Source organism: Mastigoproctus giganteus, chromosome 7 (genome assembly GCF_048544385.1).
Source record: "Mastigoproctus giganteus isolate SK-2022 chromosome 7, ASM4854438v1, whole genome shotgun sequence".
NCBI lineage: Eukaryota > Metazoa > Arthropoda > Arachnida > Uropygi > Thelyphonidae > Mastigoproctus > Mastigoproctus giganteus.
This window is the reverse complement of record NC_143581.1, coordinates 146,876,435-146,895,067: the sequence shown is the minus strand read 5'-3', so window position 1 is coordinate 146,895,067 and position 18,633 is coordinate 146,876,435. Positions and strand designations below refer to the sequence as shown.

At 35.6% G+C, this 18,633-nt stretch overlaps 1 protein-coding gene across 10 annotated transcripts in view; it reads right to left on the bottom strand.

The window, feature by feature from the left end:
* Sema1a (semaphorin 1a) overlaps positions 1-18,633 on the bottom strand; it is a 699,485-nt gene that overhangs the window by 100,682 nt on the left and 580,170 nt on the right. For 8 of the 10 annotated variants that reach the window (XM_090377935.1, XM_090377936.1, XM_090377934.1 and 5 more), the window contains one exon: positions 17,812-17,856. The exons of the other annotated variants lie outside the window; for them this stretch is intronic. In XM_090377935.1, coding sequence (XP_090234061.1) covers positions 17,812-17,856 — 45 coding nt within the window. The remainder of the gene's footprint in view (positions 1-17,811; positions 17,857-18,633) is intronic. 10 annotated transcript variants of the gene reach the window in all.

Here is an 18,633-nt window from a genome sequence, read left to right as displayed (position 1 = left end):
CAAAATTTGTAAGTCATAAATAATTTCTTTATTATTATAATTTGCTTGATTTTACAGGCTACGTTTTAATTTCTTTGGATAAATCGATCATTGTTTAAACAAACTAATTAGCTAACTAACTTCATTGTTGAGAACATAACCCCTATTTTTAACAGTTGGTCTATGGGATTTAATTCCCGCTTTAAGAGTTTCCTTTGAGCGCGAGCTAGGAATGAATTAACTCGTAAAGTCGAGAACTATCTACATAGGAATTTTGCTAGCAGGGACAGGGAGGTGATTATACTGTTATAAAAGGCAATGGTCAGGACACACCTAGAGTACTGTGTACAGGTCTGGAGGCCTCATTTCAGAAAGGATGTACAATTGCTAGAATGAGTACAAAGAAGGGTAAGAAGATTGGTCAGGGACACAGAGGGGTGCGCTCTTACAGAAAGGTTTAAGTGCTGCAAATTGCAGCACCTGCAAACTGATCTGATTGAGGTGTATAAGGACTTGAATGGGTTGAGCAAGATGAATGCTGGTGGGATTCTTCCTCTTGCTCAGATTAAGAACCTGAGGGGGGCACAGTTTCAAATTGAGGAAGGATAGTTGTAGAACAGATGAGCAGAAATTTGCCTTCAGCCAGCAGGTAGCTGATTTGTGGAACAGGATTCCATCTTTTGTTGTGGAAGCTAATAGCCTAAATAAATTTAAGGTTGAGCTGGACAGGTATTTGGAACGAATGGAGGGGTGAAATTGGAGGTTTTTTTTTTTTTTTTTTTTTTTTTTTTTTGGCTGATGCTGCATAAAGCTTGCTTTCTTGCATTGTATGCCTCTACTAATGCTTAAGTCTGTATGTGGTAAGTCAACTGGGGTTGATTATATGGCATTGTTTTATTTACATCTCATATTGTGAATTCCTTCACAACAAGCTGCCTGTACTTTATACTTTGAGTAACATGAAGCTTATCCAATAGAGAAGACAACTGTTACTTATTCTCAGTGGAGGCCACCACCTAGACAGTTTCAGATCTACCTGGCCCTTCACTGTTGAGTGGGTGGGTACCCGGTGGTATAACAACAGACAACCCAGTTGTGAAATTAACTGCACAATATTAGAGATGTTAAGCAGTGCACAGTACTTTAAAACTCAATAAAAATTAAGGGTTAAATGCCTCAGACTATGGAAAACTTACTAGATATACAAGTTAGTGCACTGCATCAAGTCTGTACTTAGTAAGTCAACTGAAGTTGATTATACGACAGTTATATTTACATATCATACTGTGAAGGCATTCAAACTTCAAGGAAGCACAATTAGGCTATGAAAAATACTTCTCCAGTGCAGCTCGACTGATGCCACAGACAAACATTTCTAAAGTTGCTTTAATCAATGTATCCAATAATTACGATTTGTAATGTCTTTTTGTATTTTGAGAACTCAAGTGCCTTCGTACAATGAAGCAGCAACTGAAAAGTGCAAGTCATAAAAATTTCCATTATCAGGTTATTTAAAAACGGGAATTTAAAGCAGTTACATTTACATTGTTAGGTGGAGGAGTAATCATTAGCTATAGTACATATGGCAAGGCTACTACTATCAAGTTTTGTTTCATTGCTAAAGTTTTTTCTGAAAGAATATGATGAAAATGTTTATCAAAAGGGTATAAAGCAGCAAATAAACATTACCTAATACAACTTTCAAATGAAATAAGTAGCACACATGCAGACCAAAACCCCAAGGAACCTAAACTTTCTACAAGCAAGTTTAATGTTTTGCCACTGACATGGTTTGATTTGGTTGACACATCAGCAACCAAGGCTATAATGTGGCAAAACCAAATCATAATAAAAAAAAAAAAAAAGAGGGAGAGAAAGGGTTTCTCTAATCTACACTAGTTGGTCACTATGTCAAAAGACATGAAACATGTAAAGAGAAAACATTTATATAGTTCCAAACAAGTTTGAATTATATAAATAGTGTTGGATCATGGCCATTGTCAGATAAAAATCTGACAGTGTGTAGGATTCAATAAAATGCCTAAAAGCAGTAAGATGTAAATGCCATTTACCTATGTAAAGAGAACATTTACATAAAATGTGATCAACAGTTAAAATTACAGGAAAGTTCTCATAAATGGAGAGGGGATTTGACAGCTGTCAGTAAAAAAGGAATGCATCAGATGATTGTCCTAAGTGCAAAGGGGAAAGAAAAAATTCTACTGTACAATTAATGGATAGATTCCCAATGTCTGATTACAGGCTTAATCTGATATAGCTTGTTTGTGACCTCTGTGCCAGGACTGTTGCCACTGGGAGTCTAACACATTAGATATTACCTGCCTGGAGTCTGTATGAAAAACTAACAGGCCACAATTATTCTCTGGTCAGTAGATAATAACTGTAAACTGCAATTGGCTTGGGATCCAACAGAAATGGATATCAAATGAACATTCAGAAAGAGAATGTAGTACCTATTTAATCTGGGACAGAATAGCACAAGCATTATATTGCATTGCTGATAACTCTTACAATACAGAGTCTGCATACACCATATGCCTTTGTAATTAGCAGGTTTTAATGTGATTTGAGTTTAACTCTATGGCAAACAACTCTGCTGTGTACATATTGCCTTTGTAGGGAATCTTCTCAGATACTATACTGTCTGGGAAGATGTCAGTAGATTCTACAGGTGATTCTGACTTCAAGCCATCAGTTCATTGATTTTGTTTTTAATGGGGCATTTGCAGCTAAGTTGTGATGTGCCAAATCAAAATAAAAAATATATTAAATAAATGTTTAGTAACCTATAAACAGGTTATCACATCAAAAAGGTAAACATGTAGTAGTAAGGTAAGTAAACAGGTAAAATATCAAAATATAAAAGTATAAATTTAAATTGTGTGTATAAATTATACGACTAAGTTAAAAGGTTAGACATAATGTCACTGCCATCTAAAATCTGGCTGAGAGTAAATGGGTAAGCCAGATTATTAAAAGCAGTAAAACATAAAAGCTTTGCATCTATAAACACAGGACATTTGATATAAACATGAATGGTAAAAACAGTTTTGCACTTCTCACATGCATGTCATTCACCCTCAAACAAGGTGTGTGTGTCAGATGGGTGACCTATGTGGAGCCAAGCAAGAAAAACTTGCTCCCTTCAGACCCTGTGCAGACTACTGCCATCACTTGATTATAGGCTTTATCTGGTGTAGTTTATTTGTGCCCTGTCCATGCCAAGAATCTTGCCATTGAAAATGCAATGAGCTGCAGCCTAGGAAGCAGGTTGCTGAGGATTCAAAGAGCTGCTGGGAGTCATCATGGAACAAGTAAATATATGGGCTGTGTTAGGGTAACTAAGAGTAAGAACAGGTGTGTGTATACTTGCATGTACACACAATGCTAGAAGTATAGTATATAAATTTGATGAATTTGAAGTACTGATCAAGACATCAAAGGCAGATATTGAGATATCAGAGACATGGTGTCAAACATATGAACAGTGCAGAATTGGAATTTGGGGAGAACAATGTGTACAGAAAGGAAAGAGGTAGGAAGAGAGAGAGAGAGAGAGAGAGAGAGAGAGAGAGAGAGAGAGAGAGAGAGGGGTTATGCTGTTAGTTAGGAAACAAAATCTAAGGAAATGCACCCATTTGATATGGTGGACAGTGCAATGTTGCATCAATTTGGTGTGACATAAGCACTCGGAAAGGGAAAATGAGAGTAGGAGTGTTATAGGCCTAATGACGCTAATGAGTACAATGAAAAGGTGTGTAGAGAAATAGACTGGCCAGTAAATCAGAATGTCTAGTAATGAGGGATTTTAACTTTCCAGATATTGACTACACCTTGTGGGTTGGTCATTGGCATGCTAGCAAAACTTTTGTGGATTTATTGGAGGATTGTTTTCTACAGCAACATGATGGAGAGGCAACAATAGACAGTAATACTCTTGATCTGATTATCAGCAGTGATTAGTCATGCATTAAGAATTTGCAAATAAAAGAACCATTAGGTGACAGTGATCAGTGTACTGAGGTAGGATTTACTTAAAGATGTAACTACTGTCAAGAGTAAAGGGCAGTGTTTTTGTTTTCGAAGAGGTGACTAAAGTGGTCTCATACAGTTTATAAATTCTATACAGTGGGATCAGTTGATGTTATAAACAGTGAATTCTAAATCGGAAGCCTTCAAGGAATTAATCTTGGAAGCTATTAGGCTTTTCATACCAACTAAGAAATACTGTTCAAGATTTAGACCTAAATGGATGTCAGATGAACTAATGAGGCTCGTGGCAGAGAAGAAAGATGTGTGGGGTGCATATAAATTATCAGGTGACAAAGAAACCAATGGCAGATATAAGCTAATCTGTAATCAAGTCCCAAAAGAGGTTAGACAAGCAAAGGCTGATTACGAGAAATCTTTGGCAAAGGATACAAAGAAAAATACTTCTTTACTCTCTACAAGGAAGGGGATGAATCAGATTGGGTCCAATTGATGCAGGTGGTTCAGCTGTTGTTGATCCTGCTCAGACAGCTGACAAACTGAATGAATATTTTGCATCTACATTCACAAGGAATTCTGTAAGGAAGGTGGGAACAGAAGTTTACTAAACTCTAACAGGGAGCTAAATGATTTTGTAATAACAAAGAGTACAGTGGAGGAGAAATTGTTGAAGTTAAACATAAAAAAGGCACCCAAGCAGATAGAAGCTATGGACTTATACTGAAGGAGGCAGCAAGGGAAGTTAGCAAACCCTTACCCATAATTATGAGAGCATCCTTAGATCAAGGGGAAATCCCCATGGACTAGAGATGTGCAAATGTGTCCCCAATTCACAAAGAGTGACAAATAATTATAGACCTGTTATTTTAACTTCTATTCCGGGGAAAATAATGGAGTCACTGGTTAAAGAAGTTATGCAGGATCACCTAGACAAGACTGCAGTAATGGTTCAGACCAGGGCTCCCACTCACAAATTTTAAAAAAACTTAGATTGCAACTTAAATAAACCCAAAAAAAACCTAGTTTTCATCATATAGTATAGCAACACAAATAAGGTAAAGCTTACCATGCCTAAATATCTTTTATTTAATTGTAATCAGAATTTTCATCCCATTCAGTTCCCTCCACATTTATTTTTTGAAGTTCTTTCATTTTTTTTCAAACGTTCTTCGTATCTTTTATGACAAGTTCCTTGTGTGACTTCTTTTACCAAATCTGATTTAGGTTTCCATGTATAGCAATTTTGATTAGATCTATTTATCGCCTGTTTTGCCATTAGTCGATCTTTCGCAGTTTCTGGTTTAAGGGAGTTTGTGGCTTTTGTTTTTATATGGTTTACTTGGGAGAAGATTCTTTCTACGCTTGCTGAAGAGTGAGGTAAAATAGTTAGACTGGTCATAAAGTTAGATAACATCTCATATTTTGAATTATTAAAGCCATCTTTTACATTATGTAACAGATACCAAAACTCAGGGATGGTTTTGTAAGAGAGGTCTAAATCTTGATTTAAATGAAATGATCTCCACTCATCATCTAGAAGATCTATTTTGCCTTCAGAAACAAGGTGAGGGAACTGCATTGCTAAATGGAAAATTGAGGATGGCAATTTGGCACTATCATGTATCACTGCTGGGTCAAGAACATTGAGACTGGCGATAATTCCATCATCATTTAGGAAATCTTTTTCTGATTTCCATACAAAGTTCAACAAGAAATTTTAAACAATCATTTTTAACCTGCTTTCACTGTCACCAAATGGTGTTGAATTTAATAGGGCCACACAACGGCCTCCCAAATATATTTTATTCAGAGGCTTATGATTTATTGCATTGCTTGGATCAATTTCAACCAGCTTGCATGAAGTAATGACTTCTTTTATGAAAAAACTAAGAATATTTTTATACTCCATTGAATGAAATAAGTGCAATCTGAAATGCTCAGATTGAAATTCAATATTCAGGCAGTTTATTTTCTCCAGTACATATCCTAAAAACAACAACATATGCTTAGTTGTTGTTTGATTTTTAGGAGCATTAGCAACTAAGGCCATATTGCTCCGGGATATGCAGTGGTCATTCCCTGACCTTTCCGCATCCTCCGTATTTGGTGGTGACGGGCTCGAACCCCGGTCTAATCAAGAAGCGTGTGCTACGCGCTGCTGCTCCTTCCCACCTGGCTACGGAGGCGCCTATGCTTAGTTCCTTTGGTGGTCATAGTATTGTAAATATTCCCTCCACCATCGATTTTGTCAATTTTTGATCGAGACTGAAAATGAAGAACTAACGCATCCCACTGCTCAATAATAATTTTTATTACATTGCCATGGGATAACCAACGTGTTTGTGCTAATTTGGGGATTTTATGCTTGGCAGTATCTACAACATCTTGAATCATTTTGAATTCATTTAATCTTTTACTACTACGGGAAAAATAACAAGAGATATCTTTTATAAATATTTCTAGATATGATAGTACCTTGACTGAATGATAGTATGATGGTAGTACCTTGACTAGCACATAATGCAAAAGAATGGCAAACACATCTCATTATAAATACTGATGGTACATCCTTTTTTAGATTTGACTGGAACTCACTCTTAGTACCCATCATAGTGGCACAATTATCACTTCCAAAGCCAATGAATTTACTTATTTGAATGTGTTTTTTTTTTTTATGAAAAGATCTTTTACAGCTTGATAAAGCCCTTCTGAAGTACCATTTTTGACACAAACAGTGTCAAGTAATACATCTACAACATCAAGTTTTTGAATATCAAAATATCTAACAACAACAGCTAGAACTTGCGATAAAGATAAATCTGTGCTTTCATCTATTATCATTGAAAACTTGTTGTTTCTGCATATGTTAGAAATGTATATTTTTTCATGATAGTCTATGCCATCTTGTATAAAATAAGACTTTAGTTTCCTTCATCTGAACTTGTTTTGCAATATTGCTATCATGAAATGCTTTCTTACATGCTTATATAAGGTGATTGATCACATTGTGCAAATGGAATATTATGCTCAGAAATGAGTGCAGCAATTGTTAACTCTGCCTTTGCTAATTCTTCATTCTCCGTAGGTTTACTTTTTGTGAAGAAAGTGTCTAACGTTGAACTTGTCTTAGCAATATTTGCACTTTTTTTATGTTTAACTGTATTTTTATGCTCTAGTAACATCGATTTATTGGCATTCTTTAATTTCATTTCACAACAAATACAGCAAGATGCACCTTTTTCATTACTGTCTTCTTTCAACCAGTCCTTTAATTCCGGATCGTCTAACCATTAATTTCTAAAAATTTTTAGTATACCACCGTTTACTCATCTTTCTCTGTGGGGAACAAGTTTCAGACATTGTGGGCATGGCTAGTTAGCAGTTATCTTATTGAAAAATGTTCTATAAAATAAAAAATAAAGCACTAATCCATTAACATAAAATAGAAATAGTCACTACAATTTAAATTTATTATATCACTGTATGTAGTACACGCATAAATGTAAAAATCACACCAAATAATGCAATAATACCACGAACGATCACGAAAGACTGTGCAGTAAAAACCGCCTTCCGCCTGCTCAATAGGCTGCGCATACATGTTATTAACACGAACGAAAACCATAGTGTAGAACCCTGCAAAAACTTTGAAATCCTTTTACATTTGTAGTATTTTGTACATGCACTTGAGATATTACAAATTATGATCAGTATTGTTAGAATATACAATTAAGAAAATTGTAAACTGTTATTAAATGTATTAAATTTTATTGTATTTACAAGAAATAAAAATCAATTTTGATTTAAAATTAAAAATTACAGAATAAACCCAGATAATAAGATATTTTTGTGAAAAAACCTAACAACCCAGATGACAATCAAAAAACCCAGATCTGGGTGGAAAAACCCAGGCGTGGGAGCCCTGGTTCAGACACAGTATGGGTTTTTTAAAGGGAAGTCCTGTCTGACCAATTTTATTGGATACTACGATGTGGTCACAAAGGGACTGGATGCACAAAATTTTGGTATCATATATTTGGATTTCAGTAAAGGTTTTGATACCGTTGAACATGGAAGACTGCTTTACAAATCGGAGCAGTATGGCATTAAGGACAAGTTGCTGCAATGAATAAAGGGATGGTTGAGTGGGAGATGGCAAAGAGTGGCAATAAATGGATACTGCTCTATGTGGACTAATGTTATTAGTGGAGTCCCCCAGGTTCAGTGCTGGGCCCATTGTAGTTTGGTGTATTTATTAATGATATCAATGAAGGTATATCGGGTTAAATGTCGAAGTTCGCAGACGGTACAATGGTTGGCAGGGTTGTTAATGACAATAAAGACAGTATGCTACTGCGACAGGATCCAGAAAAAAAGTTAGGCAGATGGGCTGAGAAGTGGCAACTAAATTTAACATTGACAAATGCAAAGTACTGCACATGGGTAGCAATGACCCAAGAGAAACGTACCAACTGTGTGGTATTACACTCGGGGAGGTGGAGAATGAAGAGACATGGGGGTAATTGTGAGGTCAGATATGAAGTTCTCTGAGCAGTGCAAACGGGCTTCCAGAGCAGGTCATGTGGGGTGTTGTCAATGATATATAGGAATTTTGTTAGCAGAGACAAGGTAATTATCCTCTTGTATAAGGCAATGGTCAGGTCAAATCTTGAGTACTGCATACAAGTCTGGAGGCCCCATTTTAGGAAGGGTGTAGAGTTGCTAGCTACAACAAGTACAGAGAGGGGCAACAAGATTGGTGAGAGAAACAAAGGGGTGTTCTTACCAAGAGAGGCTTAAGTTTGGCGAGTTGCAGCATCTGGAGACTAGGCACCTGCAAGATGATCTGCCTGACGTGTATAAGGCTTTGAATGGCTTGAGCAGGCTCAATGCTGATGGGAATCTTCGCTTGCTCAGATTAAGAACCTGGGGGGGGGGGGGGGGGGCAGAGATTCAAATTGAGGAAAGACAATTGTAGAATAGATTTGCAGAAGTTTGCCTTTAGCCAGCAGGTAGTTGATTGCTGGAACAGACTTCCATCTGTTGTTGTGGAAGTTGATAGCTTAAATAAATTTAAGGTTGAACTATACACACATTTGGATTGACTAGATGGGTTAAATGGGAAAGTTTTTTTTTTTTTTTTTTGGCTGATACTATATAAGCTTGCTTTCTTGCATCATATGCCATCATTGGTGCATATTACATGCCTATAATCTGTATATGGGACAGACAAGTGCTGGTTATCCAGGTGAATGGATGATCTGGCAGTTGCATCATCTAATTCATTTCCTCTGATCCAAATTGACTTGGGATCCTGCAGAAAGGAACGTCAATTTCTGATTCAATGGGCAAAAAAAAAAAAAAAAAGCATCAGCTGAATCTGAGACAGGACTGGATTATAACTGGACCTCACTGATTATAAATTTGTTTAATCAGTATATATCATATATTTTTGGTAATGGCTATCCTTAATATATATATTAAGCTAGCATATATATATATATATATATAGTAGATATGGCAAATAGTTAACAGTTGAAAGGTAAAATATTCAATTGTGAAGGTGATGCAAACAGTGGAAACTATAGCAAAAACCAAAAAATCAAGGACCTAATAAAGGTGAGAAGAGCTGATTAATGCCATCAATGTCTAGATAAAACATTACATCAGTCTTAATAACTATGAACATAGTATGAACGAGTAGGTGGTAACTAAGGGATGTGATATCAATCCTAGCTGACTTTGGTCCATGGTATAACCTAGTAGGGAAACATATAATTGTTATAGGCAAAATAAAACAAATAAATAAGGATAATTACTAAATTCCCATGTCAAGCCAATTGCAGTATAGATTGGTGGATACACATTACAAAGGACTTTATCGAGGGCTAACCCTTGCAATGTGTTTACCTACAATTAGCGAGCTATCAGTTTCTGTTGTCCTCTGCTCGTTATACCTGATGAATCATAAGGTATCATAAGGATATCTAATTCGTTAAGATATACTGGATTATAGTATGAGATATTTAGATAAGGTGGGGGGGGGGAAACAATTTTAAGGTGATTAACAAGCTAGATGACTTTAGCCCGACCGATAGCCCAGACCATGAAAACAATGTAAAAACCAAATAATGGTGATAGTAGAGAACCAATAATGCTTTATAAACTTGTTATTTGATGATAAAAGATAGTCAGCTATGCTAAAGAAAGGAGAACGGAAACAAGGTTATAGGAAGGTGATAGTACCTCAATCCCCCTCGAATTGCTCTAATAGTTCTTGAGGTATGAAATGTAGAAAAAGATAGTGTATAGTTAAAGTGAAGGAAGAGAGGTAAAGCAATTACTTCGGAAAATACCGGGAGCGTAACTTCCCGTCTCTTGTAGTAAGAGAACCTGGTATTGCAGTAGAGTTGTATAGCCAAAATTTGGAAAGCATAAAATAATATAAAATAAAATAAAATCAAATAAAATAACATAATAATATAAATTATTGAATGAAGAAAAGAATGGCTAGTTCCTGATTACTTACAGCAATGTGTAACTAGTAAAGCAGACTTACCACAAAGCTACGACGCGGGAAAAAAAAACCACGTTGTGGCATGCGTGTTAAAATATATAGGTATTGTATATGATGCCAGCGCCCTCTTACTGGCAAGTAGTTGGATGCGAAAATAATTTATAGCTTAAACCAAGATGGCCTGCGAGCCGACGGTAAGCTAGGCAGGTGGTAGATGGTTCTCCTGAAAAATGAAGGAAGAGTAAGGCAAGAAAGAAGCTAAGAATTGATTACTGCCTTAGAAGCAAATACAGGTACAACTTTTTCAATGAGTGTAAGCTGTATTAAATATGCTCCTAAGGCAGTGCCTAGTTATATACATATTTACAGGCTCTGTAAAACCGTCAAGATAATATAATCCAGTGGTGGAAGATTTACTTCCTCAAAACCGCAGTTATAATATGATGGTGGTCGATGTTATTATGGTATTTTTTTAAGGCTATTTGCATGGCCGTATGTAGGTTTATATTTGTGAAGCGTATTGGGAATCCATTCTCAGATAACTTATGCTTAAAGACTGTAAGAGCTCTAATTATGTTGTCTGCGTTGTTGCATATTTTAACTAATCTAATACTCTGGGATAATATTAAATTTTTTTGGATTCTTATGGAGATGTTTGAGTGCCAGTTAGTAAGGCTGATGGTGTTAAAGCCAAACGTATTTCGTTTGTCATATACGGAGGTATTTAACCACCATCAGGAAAAAACTATTAGCTATGCATAAAAAATTAAAATTTAACAACCCAAACACTAATTTTCCATTTGTCTACTGTATACCAAAATTCCACAAAACACCTATCAGCTTCAGATTTATTACATCTTGTAGGAATAGTTATGCTAAAAAGCCACATAAAAAACTGGCCTATCTACTAAACATCATTTTCAACAGCATTGATAACACTAGAGCTATCCGCAATAACAACCCTATTCTGGATTTTCTAAAGCACAATAAACATACCACTGAACATATCAGCACCTATGACTTTAAAAATCTCTTTACCAGTATTCCGCACGATAGCCTAAAACATGTACTCGACCACTATTACCAAGAACATAATAACCTGTTACCATGCAATCTTCCATATTGGAATGACCTGACAAATATATGCATATTCAAAAGCTACATCTACAATGGCACCAGTATATATAAACAAAAAACTGGGATCGCCATGGGTGCCTGCAGTTCTAGTCTGGTAGCAAATCTGTACCTACATCACTTTGAAGTTAATATCAACAAAGATATAACCTTTTACAGATATATCGACGATGTTATCGTCTTTAATCATCCTAATTTCCTCACTGATGCCGGCCATGTCTACCCATCTGATTTAGAAATAGTGGCCACCAACATAGATAGCACTAAAAAAGCCAATTACTTGGATATCAGCATACAATTGCACAATAATAATCAGTTAAATACTTGGGGAACCTTGGATACGATTTTGTGTGGGAGAACAACAGGCAATCCCACATATGATTGACTTCAAGCCATCTGTGTAGACTGACAGGAAATCAATGAATACTGTGCTTGATGTGGTGCAATGAATTATTGGCAGTCAGATTATGGCACAAGAGATGCACCCCCAGATCTTGAGAGAGAGGGGTCATAGGATGGAAGCTAAACATTCCTGGGTGAAGGCATTGTCTTGGCGACTGGACAACATTGTCTACTGTAGTGTTTAGTTCATTTAATAGCCCTTGAATCTGAATACAAAATGATTGGTTGGCAGTCTATTTGGTGTTATACAGATTTCCCATTGGGGCTCAAAAATTGATGTCGACGTGGAATCGTTAAACAGGGATTTCAATTTAAAAGATACTATAAAGAAAATTGTTAATGTCAGAAAGACAGAGATGGTTCATTTAGTTCAATGAAAAAGCTTGGGACATGAGATGTGTGAAACATTCAAGTAGCAGTCAGGGTGGCCTGGGGGTGAACTGAATCTAATCAGCAAAGTATATTATCTCTAGCTGATGCACAAATCTATGAACCATAATTGAGTTTAAAACAGACAACACTTTGGTAGAGATGAAGGGTACAGCGATCTTCACTCAACTAAGTTTACGAAAGGGACTGCAGAATATTAAGCCTATTGGCACACCTTGTCCTTAGATGATGAATATGTTGTAGAAAAGTCAGGTTCTTGTCAAAAATCAGTTATAGCAATTTAGCTTCTGCTGCGTCAGGATAACATACTACCAAAGACTTAATTCGGGGTCAGGATGAAGATTCCATTTGCAACAGAAGTGTAGACGTCTTTTGTGATGAAAATCTTAACCCATTAGCCAATGCCTATAATGCTAGATGGTGAATGACTTTTTTTGCAGTTGCCTTTCAATGACCCTCATATTGAAGAAATGAGAAAATATAGTAAAGTCATCAACATACAGGGTAATATTTACTATTGGAGGTATTTGTTTTATGATAGAACTGATTTTCATTGTGAAGAGTGTGAGAGTACAGATCCTTGTGGAATGCCATGTTGTTGACAAAACACTTGAAAGCATGGATCCTACACAAACTTGAAAGAGGCAATTATGTAGAAAGCTTAATAAAAATAGGAAGGTGACCCCAAGAAACCAAAGTTATGGAGGACTTGTAATATGCTAAATCTAAATCTGTATGGTTCAAGCTGTTTTGATGTGAAGTTTAATGAACATGTCTTGCTTTTCTCTTTTAGGGCCAAGAACCTGAATTATGTTATTGAAGAGATTTTTGCAAATATTTCCCTATGGCATTTGCAACTACAGTTGGATTTGCAATTGGACATACTGTTCTCTAGGATCATTTGAAGGGTATGGTGGATGTTTCCCTTTCACTTTCTGAATACTACTTTTTAGCTATACTACTTTTGAGCTAGCAGCCTGGGTTACGGAAGAAGGACAGTGAATCTAAGATTCCCCTTAGTGCTGACAGATACACCATGATTTGGCATGTGCATGTTGAAAGGATATTAAATTTTTTGTAGTGGGATATTCACAGAACATCACCCACATCATGTTTTGATTTTTTTTTTTTTTGCTAATGTGAATTCTGAATTCCACTAAGATTTTAGAAATCGTAGAAACTGTGCAGATGTTTTTGAAATTGCAAATGCTGCTGAATGGACAATACCTTCTGGCTGACTCTTATGTAAAATTCTGCTAATGTCTGAAGGCATTCCAGTTGCTGTTAAACTTCAACTGATTTTTCAAGTCATGGTCTTTTTTCAACCAGAAGAGATATCAAAGGAACTGATCACTCCCACAGAGATTTTCTTCAACCTCCCATGTGAAAAAAGGAGGAAAGGGAGCAGATAGAGATCACATGGAAAAGGTGTTTGTTTCCACATTTAAGAGACAGTGAGTTTATTATTTTTTGAGTATGCACTATTTTCCAGCCTCTTGTGCACTACCTCACAGGGTATTATGTCTGAGATTATCTCCTTATAAGAGAACAGCTGGCAGTACCACCATGAGATCATCTAGGTCTGTCAGACTCTGGCACCTGGGGTCAATGTTGACCCCATGTGGCAAATACACTGATCAATTTGTTAGAAGAAACCCTACAAAGAGGCAAATGACAACCACCTCTATGGTGATTGTGAGAGTACTCGGAAAGGGAGTATGGTTGTCTACCAGGATGGTGACTCCACTGTGAGCAGGTCTGTCCCCAGTTCTAACTTAGTGTATTATGTTGACATTACATAAGGTAGGGCATCTTCATTTGCTTTTAGATATGTCTCCTGCAAACAAAGGCATACTGGTTGTGCCTATGGCAGGCCTTTATTTCAACATAGTCAAAATCCGTGGCAATTCCACCATATGAATCTGGCCATTATTTGGGCTTTGTGGATCGATCAGATGGCTTCGAAAGGGCGGAGGGCTTAGCTTTTTCATTCCTGGATTTATCTTTTATGGGAGAAGCACAGATGCTTTCCTGTGCCCATACCTTCCTCCGCAAAGATTTACAAGGCTGAATAATCGATACCTCCTTTACCTTGATATCTATGTTTTCCTGTGTTATGGGAGGGGGACTTAAGGTTTCTTTTCTGATCTGTCAATTTTTGTTACCGGTAGAGCATCAACGAGTACAAATAGAAGTGGCAGTTGATTGGTCCTTGTCTGTGGGTTTCTATAAACTTTAGTGTGCAATGGGAGTAAATATAAAACTGAGTTATTTAAAGTCAGTGCTTTTTTTGAGACGGTATGCAACGGTACGACATACCGGCACCTTTATTAACAGTGACGTATGACATTTGGATGCAATTCGCTTCGAAATTTGTAATATTTCATCAATTTTTTTCACATGTTTACCTACTATTCAAATAAGCTTAAAATTATTTAACTAAATTTGCATTTTTTACTGTCTATTGTTAAGATATTTACAACCACATAACATGATAGTGAGATGACATTTAGAATATTATATTCAGGCCAGCAGATCACAACTTAAGAAAGACTACTTCTGGAGAGGGTTCAAAGAAATGCATTTTGTGTTATTTGGTTTTTAGGAGCATTAGCAACTAAGGCCATATTGCTCCGGGGATATGTGGTGGTCATTCCCTGACCTTTCTGCATCCTCCATATTTGGTGGTCACAGGGCTCAAACCCCAGTCTAATGAAGAAGCGTCTGCTACGTACTGCTGCTCCTGCCCACTTGGCTACGGAGGCACGTCAAAGAAATGCAACCAAATTGGTGAGGAGTGCTAATCAATATCCATAGAAGAAAGGCTAAAAAGGTGTGAGCTGCAGAGTGATGTTTATAAAACTAGACATCTTATGGTGAGACATTTGCAGTATAAGGTCCTGAAGGAAATTAAATAAAATGAATTAGGGAAGTATGTTTTCACTGGAGGATTAACAACAAATAGTGTAGCACACAAATAAAATTTTGGGGAGTAAAAGATCTCCTTAAGTTTGCTTTCAGGCAGCTTGTTTTTGTATAGTGTTGTATAGTTGCTGCATAGTGGTTGTGGTAGATAGTTTGGTCAAGTTAAAAGTAGAACAGATAGCTACTTTAACAATGGGAAAGGTATGAATAGTAGAAAATATTTTTTTGTAAGATATAGAAGTATGATTCCCTGTGTCATTTAGCCTTTATAATACTATTACAAGCTGGAAATTAAGTGACAGAAGTAACTCTGATAGCAAAACGCAGAATATTTAGAAACTGATTCTTGTCAAAATAAGCAAACAAAGGAAGTGGATACCACACTAATTTGGAATGACTGATTTGATAAGATTTTCATAAAACTGCAAGGTGATATTCAGATGTTTTAAATATCTTTTATACTTAGAAATTTCCAAGCTGTGCCATATACTTTTTCCCATATTAAATAAAACTCATATCAGGTGATTTCATTTGGAGAAATGCATCTTGGAATAATGTTTCAAGTTGAATTAGATGGTTGAATTTTCACCCATTCTTTCAGAAGCCATAATATGCTCTCAAAATGAGACCAATTTGCTACCACATAACATAATGATGAGGATATCAGTCCTTGAGGCTTGTCATGGACATTCTTTCAGGTAACACAGACAAGAGCTTGCTACCTACAAGTCTGAAATACTGAAGGAAATGATAATCAGGTGACAGTCATGAGTCAAATGGAAGAAATTTTGGTGAAGTTTGGTCATGCTGCGGCAACCAACTTCTCTGAAATCCAATCAACCAAGTGAAAGTTCTTGGTAAGAGAATCCATATGTAGTTTGTGCATATATATATATATATATATATATATTTTTTTTTTTTTTTTTTTAAAGAAATGGATTTTAAAGAAATCATATCATCTATGATTCTATTTTGGGTGTGGAAAGTTGAAGTTTCCTTTCAATATAGTACTCATCATTTGTGACTGATGTATGATTCAATGGTATTTGCATGTCACCTTTTGTCATGTTTGTAATTCTCATTGTAAATAATGGTGCATTGAGGATGGAACCCTGAAGTACCCTCCTCTTGGTCAAATGATTTGGATAAATTGTTCAATTATAACAAACCTTATGTTCAGTGGCATAGAAAGTTATGTACAAAATTTCCATGCCACTTTTGTATGAAGTTGGGTGGGCTAACCTCTCAAACCAAAAGAATGAAGATCTTGAAGAACACCATATTGCTAGTTTGGATTGAAGGCTTTTTCAATATCAAGGTTAATTCATTACCAGATGTTTCCTTATGAAAGTACTGTAGACATTTGCTTCTGCTTTGACTGGTATGTCTAATGAGGACCAATTCAAGGCATTCTTTGCCTTTAATACCTGTGAACTGGTCTATTAAAAAATGAACTTATAAATGAACCAGGAAGTAGTATTTCTAATTAATATTTAAAAAATTTACTATGTTCAAGTTCAGGTACAATAAGCATGAAAACATGCAGTCCTAACTGTCACATTAAATAAAAACTTTTCTTTGAATTAATAATTCAATAAGAATAAAGTGCTAAATTTAGATGAAAATAGAAGTAGCAGGTTAAAGAGAATAAAAATATTAAAAAAGAGAAAATCAATTAGATTTACTAAAGATGTAGAATTGAAAAATAAACTTTAGTAAACCTGTTAGGTTTATAAGACTCAGCTGCATCTCATTTATTCATTAATTTGAAGGGTTTTTTTTGACTACAAATGAATAGCTGTATAATGCTTAGAGTGCATTCAAGAATCTGAGTACTTTTTTTTTTTTTTTTTTGTAGTTGTTGGCGCATCAGCTTCTGTGGCCATAATGCACCTCCCAAGGTTTTTGCAGTACTCTGATCCAAGCCCGAGGCAGGATTCGAACCTGCAACCTTTAGGTTGCCAGGCAGGCACTTTACCCACCCGGCTAGCCCGGTCGGCAATCTGAGTACTGATTGAGTACTTAAATTATTCAAGAATCATTTAAGTTCTATGGAGATTCAAGCACAAATTGAATGAAATATATAAATTCAGACTATTAAGTACAAAGATAAACTTATGAAGACTAACTTTAATGAATCCGAGGATGCAATTAATTCAACTACAATTCAATTCAAAAATTATGTTTCATCCTCTCAGTTCCTTAAGTAACAATGTAAAATCAAAGTAATCAGCACAAGATAGGTTGAAATCTCATACAGCAAGAAAAAAGCTGCCAAAAAAAGTTGGAGCAAGCAAGTTATTTGTCAGCAAGATGTTAAAGCATGGGGAGAACTGCACTGCAATTGACACATCCACAAGATGTTAAGAGGAAAGGGAAAAAAAAAAACTGGTCAGTTTTGTCAGTAGGTGAGTGGTGGCATTATTAAGTGAGAGCTTTGAGCATCAACTCACCACTGCTGCTAGATACTGTAGATGCTGCTGTGGTAGGAGATGTACCTAAAGAAGGCAAACACTAGCTTAAAAATTTTCAATATGCAGTCAGATTATTTTAAATTGCTACATAAATATACAAACTAATGGTGCACAGATCTTTTATATAAATTTTTATAAATATAAAAATTAAATTATATTCTTTACTGCATATTAGTAGATATGTTTAGGAAAATTATCCAATGGTCATAATATACATTTTTATTAACATAAATATGTAAACTTATCTTTTTTGTAATATAATAAAAATAGAATTAAAATCTTAAGTTGAAAACAGTATTTATGCTAAGCACAAGACATTCAATAAAATCATTTATTCTTTAATACCCTAATAACCACTCTGATAATGACACTTCTCAAAAATGGTCCAATGCAGCAAATTTCTTCAAACAATTTTTATAAAATAAAAATAATTAACAATCCTATAACTTTTTGTGATAACATTCAATTTAGATAGATAATAATAAAAAAAAAAAATTCCATCCCTCCAATAAATTTTATCCCAAACCCATGCAAAAATGGCACTTGTAGATGCAAAGAAAAGTAGTTTGAATTTGTAAATCAATTATTTCTCTTAAAAGAAAAACAAAAATTACTGAAAATTACCAGCAAGTCAATAGCTATTTGAAAATACAGATGTCATTAGCACCACCACTTTGAGAAAGAAATAGTAGTAGTATCATAAGAACATATTAGATAGGATTAGTGGCCATTTGATATTAGCAAGCTGCCATCACCTGGATTGTTAAGAAAGTAAAGTAACCAACCAAACTTTTCTTCACA